At 40.7% G+C, this 23,918-nt stretch overlaps 3 protein-coding genes across 7 annotated transcripts; 2 read left to right on the forward strand and 1 right to left on the reverse strand.

The window, feature by feature from the left end:
• Positions 1-834: 834 nt before the first annotated feature.
• On the forward strand, positions 835-15,184 carry LOC146363552 (angiopoietin-4-like). Of its 4 annotated transcripts, XM_084918506.1 has the most exons (11): positions 835-874; positions 1,504-1,566; positions 2,919-3,007; positions 8,024-8,106; positions 8,398-8,538; positions 9,982-10,784; positions 11,859-12,093; positions 12,177-12,311; positions 12,415-12,631; positions 13,705-13,900; positions 14,030-15,183. In XM_084918506.1, the coding sequence occupies exons 6-11, from the start codon at positions 10,155-10,157 to the stop codon at positions 14,174-14,176; spliced, it is 1,560 nt and encodes a 519-aa protein (XP_084774632.1). In that variant the 5' UTR covers positions 835-874; positions 1,504-1,566; positions 2,919-3,007; positions 8,024-8,106; positions 8,398-8,538; positions 9,982-10,154; the 3' UTR covers positions 14,177-15,183. The 4 variants fall into 4 exon arrangements, 3 of the variants coding, with proteins under 3 accessions (XP_084774632.1, XP_084774631.1, XP_084774633.1); XM_084918505.1 differs by lacking the exon at positions 8,024-8,106; XM_084918507.1 differs by lacking the exons at positions 835-874; positions 1,504-1,566; positions 2,919-3,007; positions 8,024-8,106; positions 8,398-8,538 and having other exon boundaries at positions 10,105-10,784; positions 14,030-15,184.
• Positions 15,185-15,309: 125 nt separating this feature from the next.
• ndufb9 (NADH:ubiquinone oxidoreductase subunit B9) lies at positions 15,310-18,528 on the reverse strand. Its single transcript, XM_084918512.1, has 4 exons — positions 18,388-18,528; positions 16,603-16,795; positions 16,296-16,409; positions 15,310-15,680 (listed from the first exon to the last, which is right to left on the reverse strand). Exons 1-4 carry the CDS (start codon positions 18,474-18,476, stop codon positions 15,549-15,551), a joined length of 528 nt encoding a protein of 175 aa, XP_084774638.1. The 5' UTR covers positions 18,477-18,528; the 3' UTR covers positions 15,310-15,548.
• Positions 18,529-18,607: 79 nt separating this feature from the next.
• Positions 18,608-23,089, forward strand: tatdn1 (TatD DNase domain containing 1). Of its 2 annotated transcripts, XM_084918508.1 has the most exons (12): positions 18,608-18,834; positions 19,985-20,050; positions 20,130-20,179; positions 20,668-20,731; positions 20,858-21,001; positions 21,138-21,180; positions 21,559-21,644; positions 21,726-21,766; positions 22,089-22,165; positions 22,246-22,316; positions 22,584-22,710; positions 22,835-23,089. In XM_084918508.1, the coding sequence occupies exons 1-12, from the start codon at positions 18,762-18,764 to the stop codon at positions 22,935-22,937; spliced, it is 945 nt and encodes a 314-aa protein (XP_084774634.1). In that variant the 5' UTR covers positions 18,608-18,761; the 3' UTR covers positions 22,938-23,089. The 2 variants fall into 2 exon arrangements, with proteins under 2 accessions (XP_084774634.1, XP_084774635.1); XM_084918509.1 differs by lacking the exon at positions 20,130-20,179 and having other exon boundaries at positions 18,801-18,834.
• The last annotated feature ends 829 nt before the right edge of the window (positions 23,090-23,918 follow it).

The following is a 23,918-nucleotide window of genomic DNA, read 5'->3' on the forward strand; positions in this document are numbered from 1 at the left end:
AGTCAGCGTTTGGCTTTGTGGGTCAGTCATGTTTGACAAAAACAACCATCAGATGTACTGAAATCCTGTGTTGACACTCGTGATGTTCAGACCACGAAGCCCGTACTGACTCTGGTTCAAAGTTACTTCCCCACAGTAAACACTTTGCCTTATTCACGCTTCATCCGCCTTCCACAATCTTCATATCCGTTCCTGCGTGATGCAATATTGATCAGCATAGAGGTTAACTTAGTGGCACACAGAACTGCATAGCAAAAACAGTCTACATCTCTCTCCCTCTGTGAAGCTGTGCACGAGGTGTCTCCAGTGTGATTGTGTGTTCATTTGCAAGTGTAGCTGCAGCTTGTGATGGATTGACCCAGAGCAGAGGATTCGGTCACACTGCTATGCCAACCAATCACACTGTCACCTCCCTGTAGGTTTTGCAGTGAACTTGTTCGTTCTGAAGGAGTCTGAAGAGTGTGTCACGTTCCTGGGTCTTTTGAACCAGCGTTTTGAGTTTTAGTTCATTTGGATGTTATGTTTTAGTTCTTTAGGGTAGCTAAGTTCATTTGTTTATTAGTTTCTCTTTGTGTTTTCTACCGCTGTATTTAAGTTTCCCTCTCCCTGTTTCATGCTGCGCGTCTTATGTTGTCAAGTTTATATTGTCTTGTCTGCGTCTCACGTTTCCTGTTTTATTTTGAAGGTCTGTGTCCTATGTCAGTGTAGTCTTTGCTTCCTCTGTCTCGTTATGTCAGACTAGTGTCAGCTGTTTCCCCATGTGTTTCCACTTCCCCTAATCACGCTTGTGTGTATTTAGTCTGTGTGTTTCTGTTCATTCTTTGTCAGGTTGTCTGTTGTTCCACGTCACGTCTCCAGGATTTTCCATGTTTAGGTTTGTTGTGACGTGCAAGGTTTTGTTCTTTGCCTTTTGTGTTTAGCATTTAGTTTTCCCAGTTTAGTTCTTTCTTGTGTGCATCTGCCTTTTGTTTTTATACTTTTTTATCAGCCATATTAAACGGCTCCCTTATTGTTAATACTCAAGTTTTAATAATAATGGATTGGATTTATATAGCGCTTTTCATCGTAGTATTAAAATGTGTTTATAATATGTTCATGTTATGGCATCAGACCGGCAGAAAACTGATAATGAGCTGTTTCCATCTGTGCCTGTTTGTACGTTTTCAATGGCACTTCTCTAATTATCAGTTTGTAAGACTAACAAAAATTACCAGGAAATTTTAAATGAAATTTGCTGCAGGAATGGAGCATCTGCAAAAGAAGAATCCATCAAATGTCTTTCTTTATTTTAAAAAGCAACGAGCAATGGCCTCGGTAGACGATTCGCTCTCGAGTGGCCGTCTCCTTTTAGACTGTTATCGACAGATTTGTGTGCAGTGCCCATCAGACAAACAGACTTGATGTTCTCAGACTACAAAGTCAGAAAAATCAGTGAAGATAAATACACCGTGGCAAATCGCCACACTGCTGACGCTGATGTTGTTGTGTTGTAAATATCTGCAGCATATTAGCCGATTAGCACCGGACTGACATGTTCAAACAAAGAGGAAGAGGAGGGTCAAATGTGTGAGTAAGAGTTTGGACTTCTACACAAATATTCACATCTTTTTATTGTCTGAGTCCACAATGTATGACTACAGATCAACCCAATGCAAACTGCAGATTGCAGACATTAAATCTCAGGTGATTTAACTAATTCTGTTGTAATGATGACCCTGATGGAGACGGGTGCTGGTAATACCATGGTAAAGGTAAAGGACCCATGGCTTTAACCTCCTTACCTTCCTCCACTTCTCTTTATGAATACTGAGCTCTGACATTTATCACCTTTACATTTTAACATCCATCAAGTCACCAGAGACTCATTTAAAGTTAGGGTTGGGGTTTGGCTTGCACCCACGCCTTACTTTAAGTATTTAGATACATAAAACTGTAAATAAAACATTTCACTACAACTCTAAATAAATATGAGGGAGTTCATTTGAAAGATAACATCTTCTATTTTCTGGAAACTAGACTAGTTAATTTGCAGCTAAGAATTCAATTAGACAACACTTTGTCTTTATCTTTGATTTGAGTTGGACTCAAGTGGTCTCAAGTCCTGAGAGCAAGCTACCTGCAGGGGGAACCGTAGGGCAGCGGTCTCCAACCTTTTTTGCGCCACGGACCGGTTTATGCCCGACAATATTTTCACGGACCGGCCTTTAAGGTGTCGCGGATAAATACAACAAAATAAAACTAGTACCGTACCGAAAAAAAGATTTATTCATAACACACGTGAAAAGGACCCAGGAAAACCGAGTAAACGATAAAAACGATAACAAAATAACGCTGAAAACCGATTAAAAACCCCGAAAACCATACATTTCACACCTGAGCCTCAACTCTCGCGGCCCGGTACCAAACGACTCACGGACCGGTACCGGTCCGAGGCCCGGGGGTTGGGGACCGCTGCCGTAGGGGTTCTGGTTTTGGATCCAGATGTTTCATTTTGTGGACTCTGAGTGCCTGTTTAACATCCCGGTCTTCTATTTGGTTCTTAGTTTTGTTATTGTTTTAAACTTATTTAGTTATGTTTCTGCTGTTAGTATCCTGTTTAAGGCTTAATCTGTTTACCATCTGAGTCTTCTCCTTCTGTCACATTGTGTCAAATCTGTATGTTAGTCTGTCATATCAGTTTAGTTACTTCCTGCTTTATTTTGATAGTCATCTGTCTTTGGTTTCATGTTTTACTTTTCTTCTGTTGCTTGTTATTCTGATTTAGTTCAGTTTTGTCCCCTAGGTGTCTCCTTTCTGCTCCAATCACCCTTCTGTATATATTAGCTGAGTCTCCCCTTGCCTTTATTGTCCTGCCCTGTTTGATTTTGATTTTTAATTTTTGTTTGTTTGTTTGTTTGTTTGTTTTTTGTTTTATCAAGTGAGTTCAACATTAGTCCACATCCTGCATTCTACACAAGCACCATTTGACAACAGACCGTGGCAGTCTGATTCCTGGCTTCAAAAGCAGGTTTGTAGTCTAAACTACAGAAACTGAAATCATTAATAATTGTGTTTGTGTAAACTCATGCACCATTAATTTTTCAGTCCACAGATGTCAAATTGTTAGACAGCCCTCTAGCATTGTGAGTGATGGTATCACTAATTACAGGAAATGTTGCATGTTTCATTACAGTTTTTCTGAATTGCTATAACACATTTCCTAAAATCTCATCTCTTTGTCCCAAAACACTAAACACAAACGGTGAAATTCAAGCTACACACACAAAACCTTCAACTTGTCTTGCAAAACCAAACGTTTGACCCAAAACTACTTTAACTTTTCTCAAAATCAACCACTACTGTCAAAAGCCACACAAAACCAGCCAATGTGCAAACAGAAATAAATACAAAACACTGTGGGAAAGCTGGAAAATAATATATCATATTCATTCATTTATTCTTGTACTCACATTTTAACAAAAAAGAACTGCAATAAAAAAAGTTACATATACATAAAAAAAAATTATATATTTTTACAGCATATTCAGATAATTTAATCTGCCTCAGCATCTCTGTGCTGGGTCAGGCCACAGGACTTCATCCACATCATATGTTATATTCTCCCTTGCGATGCAACAAGGAAATTCAATTCAATTCAATTTTATTTATATAGCGCCAAATCACAACAAAAGTCGCCTCAAGGCGCTTCATAGATACAGAGAAAAACCCAACAATCATATGACCCCCTATGAGCAGCACTTTGGCGACAGTGGGAAGGAAAAACTCCCTTTTAACAGGAAGAAACCTGAATCCAAACTGGAAGCTGGTTCCACAGAAGAGGGGCCTGAAAACTGAAGGCTCTGCCTCCCATTCTACTTTTAAATACTCTAGGAACAACAAGTAGGCCTGCAGAGCGAGAGCGAAGTGCTCTAATAGGGTGATATGATACTACAAGGTCATTAAGATAAGATGGGGCCTGATTATTTAAGACCTTGTATGTGAGGAGCAGGATTTTGAATTCAATTCTGGACTTAACAGGAAGCCAATGAAGGGAAGCCAAAACAGGAGAAATATGCTCTCTCCTTCTAGTCCCTGTCAGGACTCTTGCTGCAGCATTTTGGATTAGCTGAAGGCTTTTCAGTGAGTTTTTTGGACATCCTGATAATAATGAATTACAGTCGTCCAGCCTGGAAGTAATAAATGCATGAACTAGTTTTTCAGCGTCACTCTGAGACAGGATATTTCTAATTTTAGAGATGTTGCGCAAATGGAAGAAAGCAGTCTTACATATTTGTTTAATATGTGCGTTGAAGGACATGTCCTGGTCAAAAATGACTCCAAGGTTCCTCACAGCGTTACTGGAGGCCAAGGTAATGCCATCCAGAGTATGAATCTGGTTAGATACCATATTTCTAAGATTTTCAGGGCCGAGTACAATAACCTCAGTTTTATCTGAATTAAGAAGCAGAAAGTTAGCGGCCATCCAGGTCTTTATGTCTTTAAGACATTCCTGCAGTTTAACTAATTGGTGTGTGTTACCTGGCTTCATGGACAGATAGAGCTGGGTGTCATCTGCATAGCAGTGTAAATGTATGCTATGTCTTCTAATGATGCTGCCTAAGGGAAGCATGTATAATGTAAACAGAATTGGTCCTAGCACTGAACCCTGTGGAACTCCATAATTAACCTCAGTGTGTGAAGAGGACTCTCCATTTACATGCACAAATTGGAGTCTATTAGATAGATATGATACAAACCACTGCAGCACAGTACCTGTAATACCTACAGCATGTTCTAATCGCTCTAATAGGATATTATGGTCGACAGTATCGAACGCTGCACTGAGGTCTAGCAGGACAAGCACAGAGATGAGTCCACTGTCAGAGGCCATAAGAAGATCATTTGTAACTTTCACCAAAGCTGTTTCTGTGCTGTGATGAGCTCTGAAACCTGACTGAAACTCTTCAAATAAACCATTCCTCTGCAGATGATCTGTTAGCTGTTTGACAACTACTCTTTCAAGGATTTTTGATATGAAAGGAAGGTTGGAGATTGGCCTATAATTAGCTAAGACTGCTGGGTCTAGAGATGGCTTTTTGAGTAAAGGTTTAACCACAGCCAGCTTGAAGGCCTGTGGTACATAGCCGACCATTAGAGATAGGTTGATCATATTTAAGATCGAAGAATTAATCAATGGCAGGACTTCTTTGAGCAGTTTTGTAGGAATGGGGTCTAAAAGACACGTTGATGGTTTGGAGGAAGTAATTATTGAAGTTAACTCAGAAAGATCAATTGGAGAAAAAGAGTCTAACTTAACATCAATGGTACTAAGAGTAGCTGTAGATAATATTACATCTGTGGGATGATTACTGGTAATTTTTTCTCTAATGATAAAAATTTTATTTGTGAAGAAGTTCATGAAGTCATTACTAGTTAACGTTAAAGGGATGGTTGGCTCAACAGAGCTCTGACTCTTTGTCAGCCTGGCTACAGTGCTGAAGAGAAACCTGGGGTTGTTCTTATTTTCTTCAATCAGTGATGAATAGTAAGATGTTCTGGCTTTGCGGAGGGCTTTCTTATAAAGCAGCAAACTATTTCTCCAGGCTAAATGATGATCCTCTAAATTTGTGACACGCCATTTCCTCTCCAGATTACGAGTCATCTGCTTCCTAAAGCATCCTTTAGCATGCCGAATCCAGCCCTGGCAAGATTCCACTCCCATCTCACCATGTCCCATTCAATGCTTGAAGTAGATTTTCCTTTGTGTGAGGGTTTCAGTTGTATACTTTCCATCTCCATGCTGAGAAAAACTCCTTGATAGGTTCAAAAGGGAGAGTATGGTGGAAGAAACACATTGATAAAATGCTGCTCATTGTGAAACCAGTTGCATATTCTTGGACCTCGGTGAAAGCTCACGTTGTCCCAAATGATATGGGAAGCTCTGCCTGCTCGCGATCTCTCTACTCGAGCAAAGCATCCCGTAGACCCTCCAGGGATGCTGCTAGAAGTTCGGTGTTGTACGGCCCAACAGTAACAGACTGTGGAGAACCCCATAGCTGCTGATGGCAGCACAGATACGTACGTTTCCACCACGCTGACCAGGCAGTTCAATAATGGCACGCTGACCTATGACATTGCAACCTTTTTTTTTCCTTTTTGCTAGATTCAACATGTATGTTGTCTTCTATAATCCACTGCTGTATTTCATGCAGTCGAATTGCATTATTCAGACGGACCATATCCACAATAAGTGTTTCCTGGTGTTGTGAGCGCGTGCGTGTTCTTCCACCCTCATGTGGCCGTCTTTCAGTTCTAAACAAAATACCATTTAGTTACAAGTATACTTGTATACATAGCACATGTATACATCATACTATTCATTTACAGAACTAAAATTAGTTTGTTGTGTACAGAGAATCTTTGAGCTTGACTCAATGGTTAGGCCTCATGAATACATCTCCGTGGATGAAGCTGGATTCAATCGAGCAAAAAGCAGAAGAGGTTGCAGCATGTGTTTTCAATTTTGAGTGGTAGTGTGTTAATGATGAAAACAGTGTTAGTTGTGTTTAACTTCTGTTGCCTGCGTGCACCATTCTGGGTACAAGTGCACCACACCGCTGAATGTGTTTTGTGTTTGAGAATGTGTTTAGAGTTTTGGTAAACGGGAGATTCAGATTTGCAAATGGTGTCCTCACCAGATGAATAGTGTTTAAGATTTTGGCAACTGTGAGGTTGATTTGACGAAAGAGTTTTCCTAGTTGACAGTTTAGTTTTTACAATGGGATTTAGTGTTTTAGCAATTCAGAAAAAACTGTAAATCACACCACCCTCTAGTGGTTGCATGAATTATCCCAGAGGGAAAGCCAGTCATTTAGTGTGGGGAGGATGTCAGGGTGGATGAAGGGTAGAAAAAAACTCAAAAAAAAAAAGAAGGAGAAAAGAAAAAACCTCAACACTAAACATGCAAAAGCAACTGTTGGTACTAATTAAATTTATACATTTTTTGTGTTTTTACTCACCATACTGCACTCTAACTCAGCACTTCAGCTGCTGTCATGACAGACGGAATAGCATCACATTTATCAAAAATCATACAATATTTTACTCAAAGGCTCATCTCTTCCTCTGCTAACCAAGTAGTTTCTGTATCTCTATGCAGCAATTAACAGTTAGTGACAGCAAAGGAAGCACCACCAACACACCAACACCACCTGTTCTGAAGTGTTTGCTTATGGTTTGCTTAAGGCATCAACATCAAAGGAGCTTTTGTTCTCCCGTGATAAGCCCTTACTCACAGTATTATCATAATACAACAGAGTTTTTTAATCTTATCACTTGCAGCATGTCACATTATTTCAAATAACTTTTGTGTTGAAAGCAATTTAAGCATAAATCAAAGCTCTGAAAGTCAAACATAAATCTAAAGTCCGTTTTGAGAGCATCGTAACACTGGTCCTTTTTTCCAGTTCTTTCTGTTTCTCTAATGGAACAAATGGAGCAGCTTGTGGAGGTAAACGGGTAAACAGAAACCCATTAGAGGCGGAAACAGCCTTGAACATTCAGTCCATTAAAAACTCTCAAGTATTCTTGGGGATAAAACGAAGAGCTAATGGTCTGATGGAAAAAGTAGTCAGTTGGACTCAAATTGAAGATATTGACAGTATTAAAAAAGCCGGAAACTTCCAGTTGTTATGTTCTGCCTGACTCTGTGTGTGTGTGAGAGAGAGACTACACTCAACAAAGACAATAAATATACTGAAATTGGACAGTTTTAAAGATCTGGAATTAATATTCACAGTAACAGCATTAGCAGAAAGACAGTCTTATAAATTATCAGGTAGTTTTATCATAATTTAGCATGTTAACATCTAATTTAAAAATGAAGCACAGCTGAATCTGACAGCTGAGTGAGTTTTAGAGGTATTTCAGATTGCTATTACAATTACATCCGTCTGCAGCCTGTAGCAGCAACTCATTTGTGTCTCCATAGTGTGGTGATTTACATGTTTGCTTAACAACTGAAAGATCCCTTGTCCTGTCGCAGGAGGAAACACAAATCACTTTGAGGTTGCATCAGGAAGCACGTCCAGAGTACAAAGAAATTCCAGTTGGTCAAAATCCCACAAGGTTTCAGATTTATTTGATATTTAAACACATCAGTTCTTTAAATTATACATTTTCTCAATAATATTTGTCACATTTGCGTTATCCGTGGCTGAAAAAGCTTCACCTAAAATCAAAGATTTATACTGAATAGGGGACAAAATAAGTTCTGATCGGTAAAAACACAAAAAAATTAATACACTTGAAGCAAAGAGTTAAAACACACAAAGTCCACTTTAGTTTACTGTAATGCAATTACTGTAACTTGTTGTCACATTACACTAATCCCATTATATGTAATCTATTACTTTCCAGGCCACTGGCTGCCAATCTCATTAGAGGATTATAAGGATACGATGTCATACCCGGTGCTGAACAAACAGACACACACGCTGCTTCCTGGCTGTCCTGACGCTTTTCCATTCAGCTGAATTCAGCACTGCGACATGGCAGCAGGTAGGAGAGTAGTTTTCAGCTTAAATATAAAATGATCTGTAGTCAGCTCAGCAGGTTTAATCGTTTGGTGTACTGCTGTTACACTTTTATTACACATTTTCTCAAACTTATCAGGTTTTCTTAGGAGGATTAGTTTTACCTGATTTAAATCATTTCTAAGAAAATCACTGCAAAAACCTGTTGAGGACAGACACTCAGAGTCGGCACTCATTCAGTTTTATTGTCAAAGCTACAAGATTCATTGTTCAGCGCAGTATGTTAATGAGTTTTCATCAACTTTTACTCCTCCTTTACAGTTTGACCATCTTCGGCACTGCAGCACTAATACAAGTTTTTTTTGTCTCTGATCTACTTTATAAATAAAGCTAAACTTGTTTCTTATGCTACATAATTCAGTTTAGTATTTATCTCATCTGGCTGACAACAGCTAACAGAAGTACTTGGTTTAGGTAAAGGGTGGAGCCTGGGTGAAGCATACAGACTGCATACATGAGGCCCACTTGACCACTTGTGTATTATCTGCACTATTCCTATAGGAGGTCATTATATAGGTTATATTAAAAAGTTTTGCAGATTGAGGCTATTTAATGTCTGCTCTGTTTGTGTTGGGGAATAACAACAAAAAGTCAGATTGTAGTTGTTGTGTGGAAAAGGCAAAACTCTCAACTTGCCCCAAGATGTGTGCTTACATATACCTGGTACATTAAATGATATATGAGAATGTTTTTAGGTCAAAGTCCAACCATGTTTTAGGTGTAAAGGCTGCAGGAAGAGGCCTGCTGAAGGTAAAACATTCAAAATTAAACAAGGATCGTCATCTGAATATCCACCAAGCCTTCTCTCCGTTGTCCCACACACCATCAAACCGGAGGGGAGAGGGAGGGGACACGGGGGGGGAAAGAGGGCGGGAACAACTGAGCTGTAACGCCTTTTTCACTGTGCAATATTTATGAGATTTTTAAATATCCAACAGTGCAATAGACACACAATAGTTGAAATGTGCAATTCCCTTGTATTCTTATTCCTGTTTATTCTATTTATCCCTATTATATACTCTGTATTTATATATGTGAATATATGGTTATTCCTGCTCACATTCTGCAACTTCTGTCGGTGCTGTGCTACTGGAAACTGAATTTCCTGGAGGAACCCACCCGAGGGATAAATAAAGTTTCATCTAATCTAATCTAATCTAAGATGCCTGTGAAATGTTATTTTGGCACAACAAAACAGAAATCTTAACAGACGAGCTGTAAGACTGATGTGAAGAAGTTCATTTGTTCCTGGATGGCTTTTGATTATGTACTGATTCAGTTCAAAACAGTGGCTCCACTCTAAACCACATTCATTGTTTTGGATCGGGTTCGCACATTCACAGACACCTGGCTGGTGTGGCTCTGAGTTCAAAGGTCACAATAAACCTTATTTTACTTTTTCTTTCAGATCTCCCACAGTTTTGGACCTAATGCCTACGTTTGGGTGAAATCTGGACCGCATCTTTCTGCGACGATGTCAGAGTCTGATCCTGACTCAGTAACTGAAACTGATTTTACCAGTAAACTGAATTTGTTTCGGATACAAGTGAACAGCCAGGAAGGAGGAGTCATTTGTTCAGAATGAAGCGGGTTGAAGTGTTAATATTTTATTTCTTACTGATTATTTGGTGCGTCCGGCCTGTCGACAGTGACTTTCTGGTCTCAGATGTTACACATGATGATGCCCACCCCAACACCCTCACAGAAACCGACGCCGATGCACCGGACAGGAATATCCAAACAAACAGGGACATACGGGACACAAGCATGGAGACAAACTGGGACGAGCCAGATATGAGAAAGGACCACTATGAGGATGCTGACTGGCATCCTCTTACCTCCTTTACGGAAACGCTTACCGACCTGACCCCTGACGCCCCACTGGTGATACGCAATGACAACACTGGCGCTGAAGATAGCACCAACCAAACCTTCAACCAGACTATCAGCAATTCATCAGCGTCAGAGTGCGGCGAGTTCAGCAGTCAGCTGATGTCTAACGGACAATGCCGATTGACGGCAACACTTCCTCCTGTAGGAAATTCTCAAAAACGCTGCCCAGACATGTTCCGGTGTACAGACGACGTCTCCTATTGGCTCCATGAGAACGAAAACAGAAAGGAGCAGCTGGAAGAGCTGAAAGAGACGATGTCAGGGCTCCAGGAGGAGCTGAGGAACCACCGGCATCGAGTCAAGGCCCTGGAGATGCAGGTAGACTTCCTGCTGTCTACTCTACGTTCATGAAATGTCGTGTTGAACTTTGTAAAGAACAGATTTGTATTTTGAGACACGTGGGCTTAAAAAAGAGTGTGATGTCATATCTCCAAAGCAAAGAAATAAATCCTGATTCAAGAAATCAGTTTGAGTGAAAAAAGTACAGTTAGTCTCTAGTAGTGTGATTACTTATAATTAGTGCTGAAGAAAAGAGAAAAATAAATCCTCCAAACACAGAGAAGAACAACATATGCACGATTAAAGCTCATCAAAGTGAAACGGGAAACACATGTTTTAATCTTTGGAGTTTCAAAAATTAAATTAAATAAATTAAATAAAGTGAAATAAAAAAGATTTTTATCTAAATGGGTGGAGAACATTACTCATGCAGGTAAATACAACGCTCTCCTTTATCTCGCTATATCTCTCTGTCTTGGCACTCACTAAGTCCTCATTAACCCTGAACGCTAACAGGATTAGCTGCAGGCCGGGGTCCTACATTATTCTCAGTCTGCCCAACCCACAATGGATCCTTGCAGGCTTCTAAAACTAATAAATAATTAATATTATGTACCTATAAAACCAAGTTTCAACATTAAGTTCAGTCACAGAGGCATTTGGACATTACGTTTCCGCCAAACCTTCCTCCTCAGTCTAGAGCTCAGTAGCAGCTGAAGTGGTTAACTTTTTGTCAAAGGAAAACAACAGCAGTGGTCTGAGCACTGAGCCCTGTGGAACACCTGGTAAAACAGAGGTCAGCTGACAGGATGAATTACTCTTTAAATTGTGTTACTGTTCATCTTAGAGATCAGCTGACCCCACTTTTATTAAGCAGAGGGCTATATTTAGTTACTGTTGTTCCCATTATAATAATATTCACAATAAAATGATGGTACGTTGGCTTTTTATAACACACAAATGAAGCAAGCTGAAGTTGTCTGACTAAAAAGGTAACTAGCTTCCTCCATCTCAGCTTCTTTTTACTTTCTATTTGCTTTTTTCAGGGATTTATTTGACTAACCTCACTATGACCACACAGTAAGGTGAATCTTCTCTCATTGCACTGCTCAGGGTGAAGAAAGTGTTAACTTAAACTCAACCTTTCACCAGCGGTTGCATTCTCTGGAGCGGCGTCACGCCGAGGCCGACATGCTGCTCCACGTGCACGCGGCGCTGCTGTACGAGCTGCAGGTGCAGCTCCGAAACCTGTCGGCAACCGCGCGCCACATGAGTCACAACACGGGCTGCAAGGTCAACGTGATCAGGACTGCGCCACCACTCGGCATGCGAGACACACTGCCACCAGGTGCACCAGCAGCAAACACAGTGATGAATTGTGGGATATTTGATGTTTCACAGTACATTTTAACTTTGTCCGTCTCCCTTCAGATGTACAGCCCCTGTCTTTCTGTCCATCAGACTGTGCGTCTCTGTATCACAACGGTGTCCGTCGTTCTGGTGTTTACACTATTGTCCTGTCACCAGGCACCGCCCGGCCTGTCTACTGCGACATGGAGACCGAGGGTGAGACAGCTGGTGTGTTAGTTCCTGCAATACTAGTGCCAGGAATGGAAACACTCAGATACTACACACACTTTACACAATTCTATGTGTGTGTGTGCACTAGGTGGAGGCTGGACAGTGTTTCAGCGGCGCCGTGATGGGTCAGTGAGCTTCAACCGTGGATGGTCTGAGTACCGCGATGGCTTTGGCGAGCCGCGAGGTGAACACTGGCTGGGGAACCAGCACCTGCACCGGCTGTCTAACCAGGGCCACTACAGCCTCCGCATTGACCTGCAGGACTGGAGCCACGCCCACAAACATGCTCTGTACCACACTTTCAGGTAAACAGACACAATAGAAGAATGAAAGGTGGTAAATGCACAGGAACTGGACAGTTACTTACTCAGTAAGAGAGATGCTCTTAACGATGGTTAATGAAGACCTGTGGTGAAGTCTGTCTGATTTTCACTCTCTTGTTGTTTTTAAACAGGAAGTGATGAAAACTGAAAAACTGAGGGATGCTCCATGCTCAAATAATAGGGACTTGCTGATGTCCCTGCAGGCTCGCCCTAAAGCAAACCTGCCTTATACTCCTTTTTGGCACTAACGAGGAGCATCACTTACAAAAAAAAGATCCTACTGTATTCAATAAGACCGGTTTATGATTTATGGTTTGGAGTCAGTGGCACTAACAAATAGGCAGGAGGCCGAGCTGGACGTAGGAGATATGAAGATCTTAAGATTTTCACTGGGAGTGGCTTGGATGGACGGGATTAGAAATAAGTTCATCAGAGGGACAGGTCATGCTGAAGGGTTGGAGAAAAAGGTTGGAGTGGTGAGACTGAGATGGTTTGAGCCTGTGCAGAGGAGGAATAGAGGATATACTGGATGTTGAATATGGAGCTGCCAGGCAGGAGGAAAGGGGAAGAGCACAGATGAGATGCATGAATGTAGTGTTGGAGGATACTGGGGACAGGGTGAGATGGAGGCAGGTAGTCCGCTGTGGTTACCCCTAAAGAGAGCAGCTGAAAGAAGATTAAACAATACATAAAACCTCAAACTGAAAGTGCATGATAGATCTGTTCTGTTATAGATTTCTACACACCCAAACACCTTTGTGCTGCCAGAAGAGATTGCCCCCTGCTGGTTACAGAATGAAGGTGTACGTCCGCACTGGCTTCTCTTTGCAGACCCAGAACTATATTCAGATTTACAGACTATATTCAGAGTTGCATTTAACGAAAACTGTCACATGCAATAAAAACTGAAAAGGCACTAACGTTTCCACCCTGTGGCTTTCATCTACCTTATTATAAACAGTAGTAGCTGTTTGGCACAGTACAACAGTGGCCAAGGAGTAAATCATCAGCCAACCTTGAATAGTTTTGATTTGATTATTTTCCTCTCGCTGCAGAATCGAGGATGAGGACAACCAGTACCGCCTGCATGTGTCCGGTTTCAGCGGGACAGCGGAGGATTCGTTTGGCTGGTATCATGACCTGCAGGGTTTCAGCACACCAGACACAGGCAACATCTGTGCTGAGATCAGCCACGCTGGCTGGTGGTTCCACCAGTGTTTCTATGCTAACCTCAACGGTGTCTACTACAAGGTAAGTTATAGTCCTACAAAGTTGTTTTTTCTGCCAAAAATTGTGAGAATAACAGTAAATTTGTATGAAATAAAAGAAACAATGGTTTGATGGTAAAATTAGACTGATGCTTCCACGTGTCTCCATCAGGGGGGGCACTACTCTCTGAAAGCTCAGAACTTGCTGGGGCCAGATGGCATTGTTTGGTTCTCCTGGAAGGATTCAGACTTCTACTCTCTGAAGGCGGTCACCATGATGGCACGACCACATAACTTCAGGCCACGCCTGTCACCATAGAAACACTCTCAATGACACTCAAGGATTCTGCAGCAGCAAAGATGATTTTTGAAAACATTTTTCTATAAAGTGACTGGTGATTCTGTACAGGCTGTTTTAAAAAGTCATTGGCCACTGAAATGTAAGCTAATTCAGATATTTCTTCCAAACTAACTGCACAAATAATTGCCCAACGGTAGCTGAGCAGCACTTGAGCTGAGCAACCAAGAGCTTCCAGAAGTAACTGTACCAGAGTCAATTATGTACTGGAAATATTCCCCCAAAAATGCATCATTTCCTTCTGTATAACTTTTTGCTTTTTTTTTTAACATAAATGATGAATAAAACTGATTATTTTTGAGCTGTTTGCAGGGATTTCTATCAGTCATAAAATGCTTGCTTAAAGATTTTCTTAACCACACCAAGTGCCCTGAAATCACTTTAAATTCAAACCGACACACCACTGGACTTGAACCTGAGACGCACAGTCAACTCAGAAAGTAGTGAAAGCTCCACATTGTTGGTTTGGAGGAATTTAAAGGATGAAGATTTCCTGAAACACGAGCAGCAGCTGGCACAGAAACCAACTGGTAACACTTGATTTCACAGCTAACATCAGTAACCCACAGGTCCACAAACTATTACCATTTCTGTTATCAAGCAAATTAAATAGCACATGTTAATAAGCGTGTTCACGGGGTTCCTACAGCTTCGGGAAATTTTTCTCAAGGCCAGTTTAACAAGAACCAAGGACACGTGTCTGTGGCCATCAACGGTAACACCACAGATTTGTGGGCAATCATTTTAAGTGTCAGTGTGGTCACTCTCAGAGTTTGGGAACAGCTTAGGATTCAGTTTGGTTTTTTAAACATTAATGACATTTAAGGTCATACTCTCCCGATAATGACTAGAATGCCTTTCAACGCTTTAATGATCTACAAAAACTCTGCTTGTCTCAACATGTAAAAGCGAACTGTGAGCCTTTTCTATTTCGTTAAATTAAATGTTAAGCAACATTTATTTTAAGGCACTCCTCTGACTGTCGCTTTGTTTACTCCTGAAACATGTAAAATGATCTGGTCGATCAGACCTTCAGGTACACCTAATAAAGGTCTGACAAAACCAAAACGTTTCAGCTGCAGTAAAACACACAGTCAGTTTTAATACACATATTTATTAGAACAGGAATTAACTGGTACATCTACAGGACTTCTTAGTCACTCTGAATTCACAAAGGCTGTTTTTCTTAATTAATGCAACCTGCACCTGTGAACTCCTTTAGAAACAACTCTGTACAGACAGATGGTAATGACAGGTCAGCCTGTCTTCATGCTGTTGTTGTGAGATTTTCTTCAGGTTGCAGGAACGAGCAGGCCCACGTGAAAAAGATCCTTTATGTGGGGCGCTCCCTGGGACGGGTGACGAACTGCCACCACAGAGGGGGGAGGTCGCCCTCTTTGCGGGCAGGAGGGAGAGCTTCGGACTTCGGTCCAACAGCAGGGGTCTCAGCCTCTAGCTGGGCAACCTGGAAGTAAAAGGAAGGAAATGGTGACCTGAAGTTTCCAGTCCAACAGAAGCACTCTGGTGCCACCTACTGGAGTTTGTCATCAACAGGGACCCTTACATTCAGTTCCAGCTCCATGTTCTCAGCATTGGGCTCTGCTTGAATAGCTTTGCATGACTTACAGTTCAAAATAATTCCTATTTATCTTATACAGGCCTTATATCATCCTGTCTAAAACAAGCCATTTATCTCCAGCCATCAAGTTTCTTAACCATTTATCCAATCAGGTTTGCAGAGGGGCTGGAACTTATCCCAGATGTCATAGGGTGAGAGACAAGCCTATCACAGGGCCAACACCGAGAGACAGACTCATATTCACACCTACAGCCAATTTAAAATCACCAATTAACCTAGTTAACCAATCAACTCAGCTCTCGTCAAGCTGTGACCAAGTCTAGGATTATCTGCTCTCAATGACGTCATACGAATCCAAGAGTAGAAAACCAAGAAGAGTCTAAAAGCTGAGATATATGGAACAGTAAACAAGGAGTAGCACCTTTCTTGTCATTGGCAAAGGAGACCAGGTTAAACAAGGAGGTCAAAAGTAATGCTGGCATGTAAATGTTTGCTGCCCACCTCTTTCTCCCAGCTCTGCATCCTCAGTTTCTTCCACTGCTCTCTCTTGGAGAAATAATCAGGATACATGGCCTTCTCCGAGGGGTGCCAGTGGTCCAGCACCCACTCTGGGACCTACAGAGACAAAGCAGAGCTCACAGACACGTCTCTATCCAACATTAGGACAGCCAGCGTTTTCACTTCAAGTTTCTAACATCAAATGTTTTCCTGTAATTGTTCCCAGTTAGTTCAAACAGACCAGAAGTTAGGTCCATAAAAAAGAAAGTTAGATACAGTACGAAATAATTTCATGGTTGCTCTGTTTTACCTTGTAGCACTCGTATCTCTCATATGAGGTCCCTCCAGGAGAGTCGGGGAAGATGTAGGGCTGAGGATGTTGGTTGGTCCAGAATTCCTCCTCTCCTGCCTTTAGCATCATGGTGGCCTTCACCATGTCCTTCTCAGTCTTGTTTTCATCAAAGCGAGCCCGCAGTAAGCAGGCATAGAAACGGTACTTGTCTCTATAATGACAAAACAACAGTCAGACCTCAAGAGAGACCACCAACATGTTTGAAGCAACTACATGACATCAAGAGAAAAAAAGTGTTAAAATATAAGCATGTGTATATTTTATACTAACAGAAACATTACATATGAATTTTATCTATAAAAACAGACAATAAGACTTTTCTTAAAACTTAATATCATCAGTGCAAAACATTTTAAAAACAAATTCTAAAGAAGGAAAATGAACCATTTTCTCTTCACTTTTTCTAAAATGAAAATATATATATTATTGTTCTTACAATCAACATAAATAACATCTCAACTTAAAAGAGCAGCCTTCAATCCTCATTAGAAAGACTCTATGCTGACGTGGGTAACATGGTGATTCACATTAAAACCCTGATACTGATTCTTCTGTCCATCTCTTTTCATAATGTAAAGCTCCTGCAGGCAGGTTATATTTCTAAATAAGCACAAAACTCTAATAATAATTTAAATACTGGCTGACTACTAGTGTAAAATTAAATCAGTAATGTGGAGCACGAGTTTGACCAATGGATTGGTGTGGCGTCAGCAGTAATGTGTGTGTTGTATGAGGCTGGGATGGTAAAGAGAGCAGAAAGGCCAACTTTTCAATTTACCAGTCTGAGCCCCAGACCTCACCAATGGTAATGAAATCTGACAGACAAGGTATGCTCTCAAATGCATGAAGCTGAAACTAGTTTCCTCCATACGATGTCTGAGCTCAGCATAACAGATTTTGGAGCAGAGACGCTGCTCCCGTGTGGTAAAAAGAGATGGTCAAAGTCGCTTGGGCATCATGTTAGGATGCTTCCTGATAAACCAGAAAGAAACCCTGGGGTGGACTCAGAACTCGTTGGAGAGATTGTATTTCTCATGTGATCTAGGAACACCTCAGGAGGTACTGGAAAGTATGGGTGTGGGGAAGGATATCTGGAATACTTAGCCTGCTGACACCACAACCTAACTCCATATAAATAGAAGATGACGGATGGATGGATAAATGTCCAAAATCTTACTGACCTAACTGTATGTATTGATCTTTCACCAATGAAAGCCTTTCATTTATTCACGTAGACCAGAACTGACACAAATAACGCTACATCCGAGTGACTGAATGAATACTAGTTATCCTAAATATTAAACATCATGACAACTAACTGTGGAGTATTTTCCACATAACGTTTAGACTAGTGCCTCTGATGATTAAGTAGAGTAATGCGTTTAATAACCTGTCTGCAGCTGAGCCAAGTGGGAGCTCAGCTAGAACTTTATTATTAGCCGCTTTTGACGCTAGCTGGCGCCATGTAAATACAAGTAACATATACTGACTCCTGCTCAAAAAGATTAAAATGAAACTATTGCAACTTCGCGATCTCTTACGCACACTCCCATCTGAATGACAAGTGGAGAAACAAAGATAACACTTTGGAGGTGTAACTGTCAGACTTGAGGAATGAGTGACCTGGCTTAGCAGCGGCTAGCTTAGCTGTTAGCTTAGCAGGACAGTGAACTTACTGCATGTAAAACACCGATAATCTATATTTTTTCCACAGTCCTACACTAACTAAGAAGCCCTTCTTACCTAAATATGCACCACGACTCGAGGTGTCTCAAGGACTTCTTGTAAAGCCGCAGCACTTTCTGCTGGTGAGTGAGATAGGCAGAGGCCATGTTAGCCGTCCCCTGTCACCTTCTCGCCGAGCAGCGCGAAGGATTCTGGGATTTTGTGGCATCTGGAAGCTAAACCCGTAAATATTAAAAAAAAAGCAGCGCGAATATATTACATTTCTTTTTGGTCACGCATTAAGTGTAAGTTATACAAGTGTAAATTATCTTCACGCGTCGAATTTCTTTCGATATTGTCTAAAATGTTTGGATAAGATGAGAAGAGTAGCCGAAAATCTTTTTCAGTAACAGTGATCCGGTCTGTTACAGTTATTACGGTATTGCGGCATTATGGGATTGGTGAGAGCTGCATGTGTAGTTCTTTCTGGGAGAATTTCAACCATGGCACAAAACACATTCATTGGTAAGTCGCCTCTGCTTTATCGCCTGTTAAACCCTACGAGAAAAGGTAGAAGAGAGCAAGTGTCACTGGCTGCCGCTGACGGTTATTAAACGGAGCAGCCTGCATGTTTTGTTAGCATCAGTGCTAATAAGTTAGCTTCTTGAAAATGACAACACAGCAGGAACAGACTGAGTGACAGGCTCACAGCTGTGCAGGATTACAGTATACCGGGCACTTTATTTCAGGTTTACAGTAGTTCAGATGCCATGATGGCAGCTCACAGTAGACTGATCAGCTGATCAGCAGTTGGTGTTGTTGTGCTGGCAATGAAGAAGATGTGTAGAAGATATAGCACAGCATGAGCTCTGTGCTGGTCCGTATATTAGATTTAACCAAGTCAAACCCTTTACCTGTCCGTGAAGCTCCTCTGCATACAGCCTGTGGTTGCTCTTCATTAAGGACAGCTGTAAGCTGTGTAGGGTTGTAGTCCTAGCTACACAAAGTTCAAATCAACTGAGATAAAATGATGCAAATCAGTACATCCAGCAGCTCATCTCTGATTTAAATATTAACGACTACAAAATGGAAATGTCTAAAAAGCAGAGCAGTTCTCAGTGTACTTAGATGTGTCCAAGCAATTTAGTAACTTAGCTGACAGAAAATTGTTAATTGGTAATATTTCTGAAAGAATCATCTAGTAATTTCTTAATGAAAACCTACCTGTGCTTCAAAGTATGTCAAAGAAGTATTTAAAGTATGCGATACCTCGCAGTGAGTCACTATAAAGATTACCAATGGAGTGAAATAAATTCTTTAAAACTAATAATTGTTATTAAACTCAGTTCATGACCGTTGTAGAATTTAGGTGTTTATTATAGTTTTTTATGTTGCAGGCTAAAGACAGATAATCTGTTTTGAAAATAATCAGCACGATAATGAAGCTGTTGTAATTACTCGTTTTGTTATATGACTGTATTTCCAGTGTGTTTCTATTGTCTGTAAGTAAAGTATCCATTACTGCGAAATGTGTTCAGTGTTATTGTATAACGTGACCTCAGAGCGTCTCTCGCATGATGCTGGTACCAATACTGTGATGCTTTAATTACAAAGATACAATCAGTAACTCTCTGAGTCAGTACATGTAGATAAATCCTGACCTCTTGCTGTTCAGACATCGGGGTGAATCTGACAGATCCCATGTTCAGAGGACTCTACAGAGGGAAGCAGAAACATGACGGTGAGCTACTGCTTCACTCTTATTTTCACTGTGGGGCTGTTCACATGATGTTTTTCTGAGTCTCACGTTTTCCTGACAGATGACTTCAATGAGATCATTGACCGAGCTCTCAAAGTAGGAGTTGAAAAGGTATGCTGTGTCCATCGCTTTGATGAAGCCTCATGTATTTTAATCATAGCCATGACTTCAGGGATCGCTGCAGTGTTGATTTGTTTTAAAAAGGTCATCGTGAAATTCTGGGATGATAGAGATTTTTACAGCAACAGTTTGGCTAATAGCTGTTGGAGATGTTTATGAGTGTTAATATCCCGGACAAAACCCTCATTTATTTCACTCCCTGAAATGGACTGGGCGATGAGGGAAAGAAGAGAAGAACAAAAAAAAGCCTCACCTACATTTTAAGTACACTCAACATATAAGTCGGTATACTCTATCATGCTGAGCCTCATTATATATGCTAAAGAATTGTGGTGCAAGTAGTCAGGATGCCGATGCAGATATAAAACATAATATAAACTCATAGTTACTCTTTTTTGTGTATGTTGGAAATCTGTAATTTGAAAGTTATTTGTTCTCAGTTGTAATGATTGCGTGTTTTATCTGTTGCTACACTGCAGTTTATGATCACAGGGGGGAGCCTTGACGACAGCAGGGAAGCTCTTAAACTAGCTGAGACCAGAGGTAATAATGACAGCACGTTTAGTGCAACCAAATGATTTGTGGTCTTAAAGAATCAGCCAAACCTACCTAATGTTTCCCTCCGTGCTGGAGCGCCTCACCTTTAACAAGCCCCCTCCTTCATCACAGATGAGTTCTACTGCACGGTCGGCTGCCATCCCACCCGGTGCGGCGAGTTTGAGCAGAATGGAGAATCCCAGTATTTAACTGGGCTGAGGGAGCTGGCAGCAGCACACAGAGGAAAGGTGGTGGCCATCGGAGAGTGTGGACTGGGTGTGTGTACACGAGCACGTGTATGAATGTACATGACAGAAATAAGTCTTCATTTACACCTTATTTATTTTTCACTCTGTGGGTTACCCACTCTTAGCGTTCAACCATGAATATGTTTCTTTTCTCCTCGTTTCAGATTTTGACAGGCTGGAATTTTGCCCAAAAGAAACTCAGCTCAAGTAAGTTTGTGTGATTTTCACGAGTTTTGAAAAAAGGCCTTCTAGAAGCAAAACTTGCCACTCGGTGGCCATTTTTTAAGGCCACATTGGGAATTTTAATAGTGACTGCATCCTTTAAGTTACCAGTGAAACCTGATAGATGTGCCAAAAAGCCTAAAAGCTTTTTTTCCCCTGAAGATTTCCTTCTAATTTCCTTCTAATAAACATGATTGTTCATCTATGACTCCACAGACTTGCAGATTGTTTCCGAGTCTGAAAAGTGAAAGTACCTTTAACCTGCTTTCTTTAGAAGTCTATAAGAAAATGGCCTTTAGCTTAAATGGCCCTCGTGGACTTTTGTTTCCTGTGCCTCAATTTGCTCCTTCTGGTGTGTTGCAGATACTTTGAGAAGCAGTTTGACCTGGTGGAGGAGACCAAGCTGCCCATGTTCCTCCACTGCAGAAACTCCCATCAGGAGTTCATCGGTAGGTTTGTGAAGCAGACACCTGATCCGGTTCAGGAATTTGATTTTTATGCGAAACAGTCAACTGTTTTTGTTTCCACAGACATCATGAAGAGAAATCGAGACCGATGTGTTGGAGGAGTGGTAAGGATGATATGATATCTAAATATCATAGACAGAGGAGGATATGCTTTCCAAATCCCGGAGATGCAAAAACAACCTCTGTAAAAGTGAATTATTTCTGTGACAGGTTACAATACTTGATGTAAACTGAACAGATTAAGGACCTAAAATGTAAAATTCTGTGAAGTTAATACTTTTGTTGGGATAAATTCACAAACAAACCTGATTTCATTCAATAAAACTAATTTGCAAAACATTGTTTGCATATTTAAAAAGCCACTGAGTCACTTTATGAATGAATCTGATCAAAATTCTTCTGCGTTATTGCTCATTTGAATTTCAGGTCCACTCGTTTGATGGAACTGCAGAAGACGCTGCCGCTCTCATTGACCTGGACCTCTATATTGGAATAAATGGATGGTGGGATAATCTGAGAAATGTTGTTCGGTTTCCTTGAACGTGACCTGAATCACACTGAGTCTCACTTCCATATCTTTCAGTTCCTTGAAAACAGAGGCCAATATTGAAGCTATGAAGTCGATCCCCACAGAGAGGCTCATGATAGAAACAGGTGAGTCACACAGTCTGTTTATTTTAAAGCTTTTGGCAGAATGTGGCCTGAGTTTGATCACACAGTGAACCTTTAATATAAAGTTTTCTTAAAGCTCTGGAGTCATTGGTTTTATATTCTTGTTGAAGCTGTATCACCAATAAGAGGGAATATATTAGATTAAAATAGGTTTGTGCTCACTTTATAGAAATATTTTGCTGATGTTACAGTTCTTTAAATGCTACATTCATGTTATTTATGGATTTCCACCTTCCTGCTCATTTCCAGACGCCCCGTGGTGTGGTGTGAAGAACACTCATGCCGGGTCCAAATATGTTAAAACTACATTTCCCACAAAGAAGAAGTGGGAGGCAGGACACTGCCTGAAGGACCGGAATGAGCCCTGTCATATCCTGTGAGTCACTAAAGGGAAACGCTTTATAAATCCAATGGATATAATCAGACGTCGCACTGAAGCATGAATATTGTTAAACACAATAGACCTTTAATTTTAAGATTTCACTATTTGTCTCTTGCAGACAAGTCCTGGAGGTGATGGCAGCAGCGAGGGAGGAGGATCCACTGGAGCTGGGCAACACAATCTACAACAACACCGTCAAAGTCTTCTTCAGCTCAAGCTGATAATAAATGACATCATCAGACTCACCGATGTGTCATTAATATTCTTTTATGAATCTGTTTGTGCCCCTCAGGACAAACCACTTATACTGTTATATTATTTGTGTTTACAGTCCTCTGTTAATGCAAAATAAACACATTTTTTTCATAAGGAACACATCAGTTGTTGTGTTTAGAAAAACATAAATGTTAATGAGTTTATTCAAACCACACAAAAAGCTTTGATGTTTGTGATTGTTCAAGTACCCCTACAGTGCTTTTGCTTCAGATCATCAAACAAGTTTTAATATTATACAAAAGTAACCCAAGCAAATGCAGAGTTTTCAAATGTTAATTTATTAATATAAAAAGTTATACAAAACCTAATAAACTGGCTGTGCCAACATTTGCAGCAAGAGCTAAGATCAGCCGTTTTCAGTACCTGGCGATGAGTCTTTGGCCAAATGTTCTTTGCAAAATGATTTTAATTCAGTCAGCTTGTTTTAGAGTCATGCTGAAGTCCATCAAAAGCATTCTCAGAGGTTTGTGTTTTTAAGTCATGCAGGGGTGGACTTGCTGGTGTGTCACTATCATTGTGCTGCTGCATAACTTGAGCGCTCTTGAGCTTGAAAGATTTTCTGGAAGACAACAGAATTTATGATTCTATCAGTTACGGCGAGTCATCCAGGTCCAGAAGCAGCAAAGCAGCCCCCGACCATCACATTACCGCCACCGTGTTTGACTGTTTATATGACCTTCTTTTTATGAAAAGCTGCCTTAGTTTAATGCCAGATGTAACAGCATTTGTACTTTTCAAAAAGTTCAAGTTTTTAACTTTTGTCTTCAGTTTTCTCCGTCCATAGAATATTTTCCCACAATTTTTGGGGATCCTCGAGATGTTTGGAAATCCCAAAGTCTTTGAAATGTGTTTGTTTTTAGCTCAATAAATCAAATACGATAAGACACAACAAATATCTTAATAAGGTATAAAACTAATCTGAAATC

This window comes from Perissodus microlepis, chromosome 22 (genome assembly GCF_051167445.1).
Source record: "Perissodus microlepis isolate ML-2025 ecotype Zambia chromosome 22, ASM5116744v1, whole genome shotgun sequence".
NCBI classification, from domain to species: domain Eukaryota; kingdom Metazoa; phylum Chordata; class Actinopteri; order Cichliformes; family Cichlidae; genus Perissodus; species Perissodus microlepis.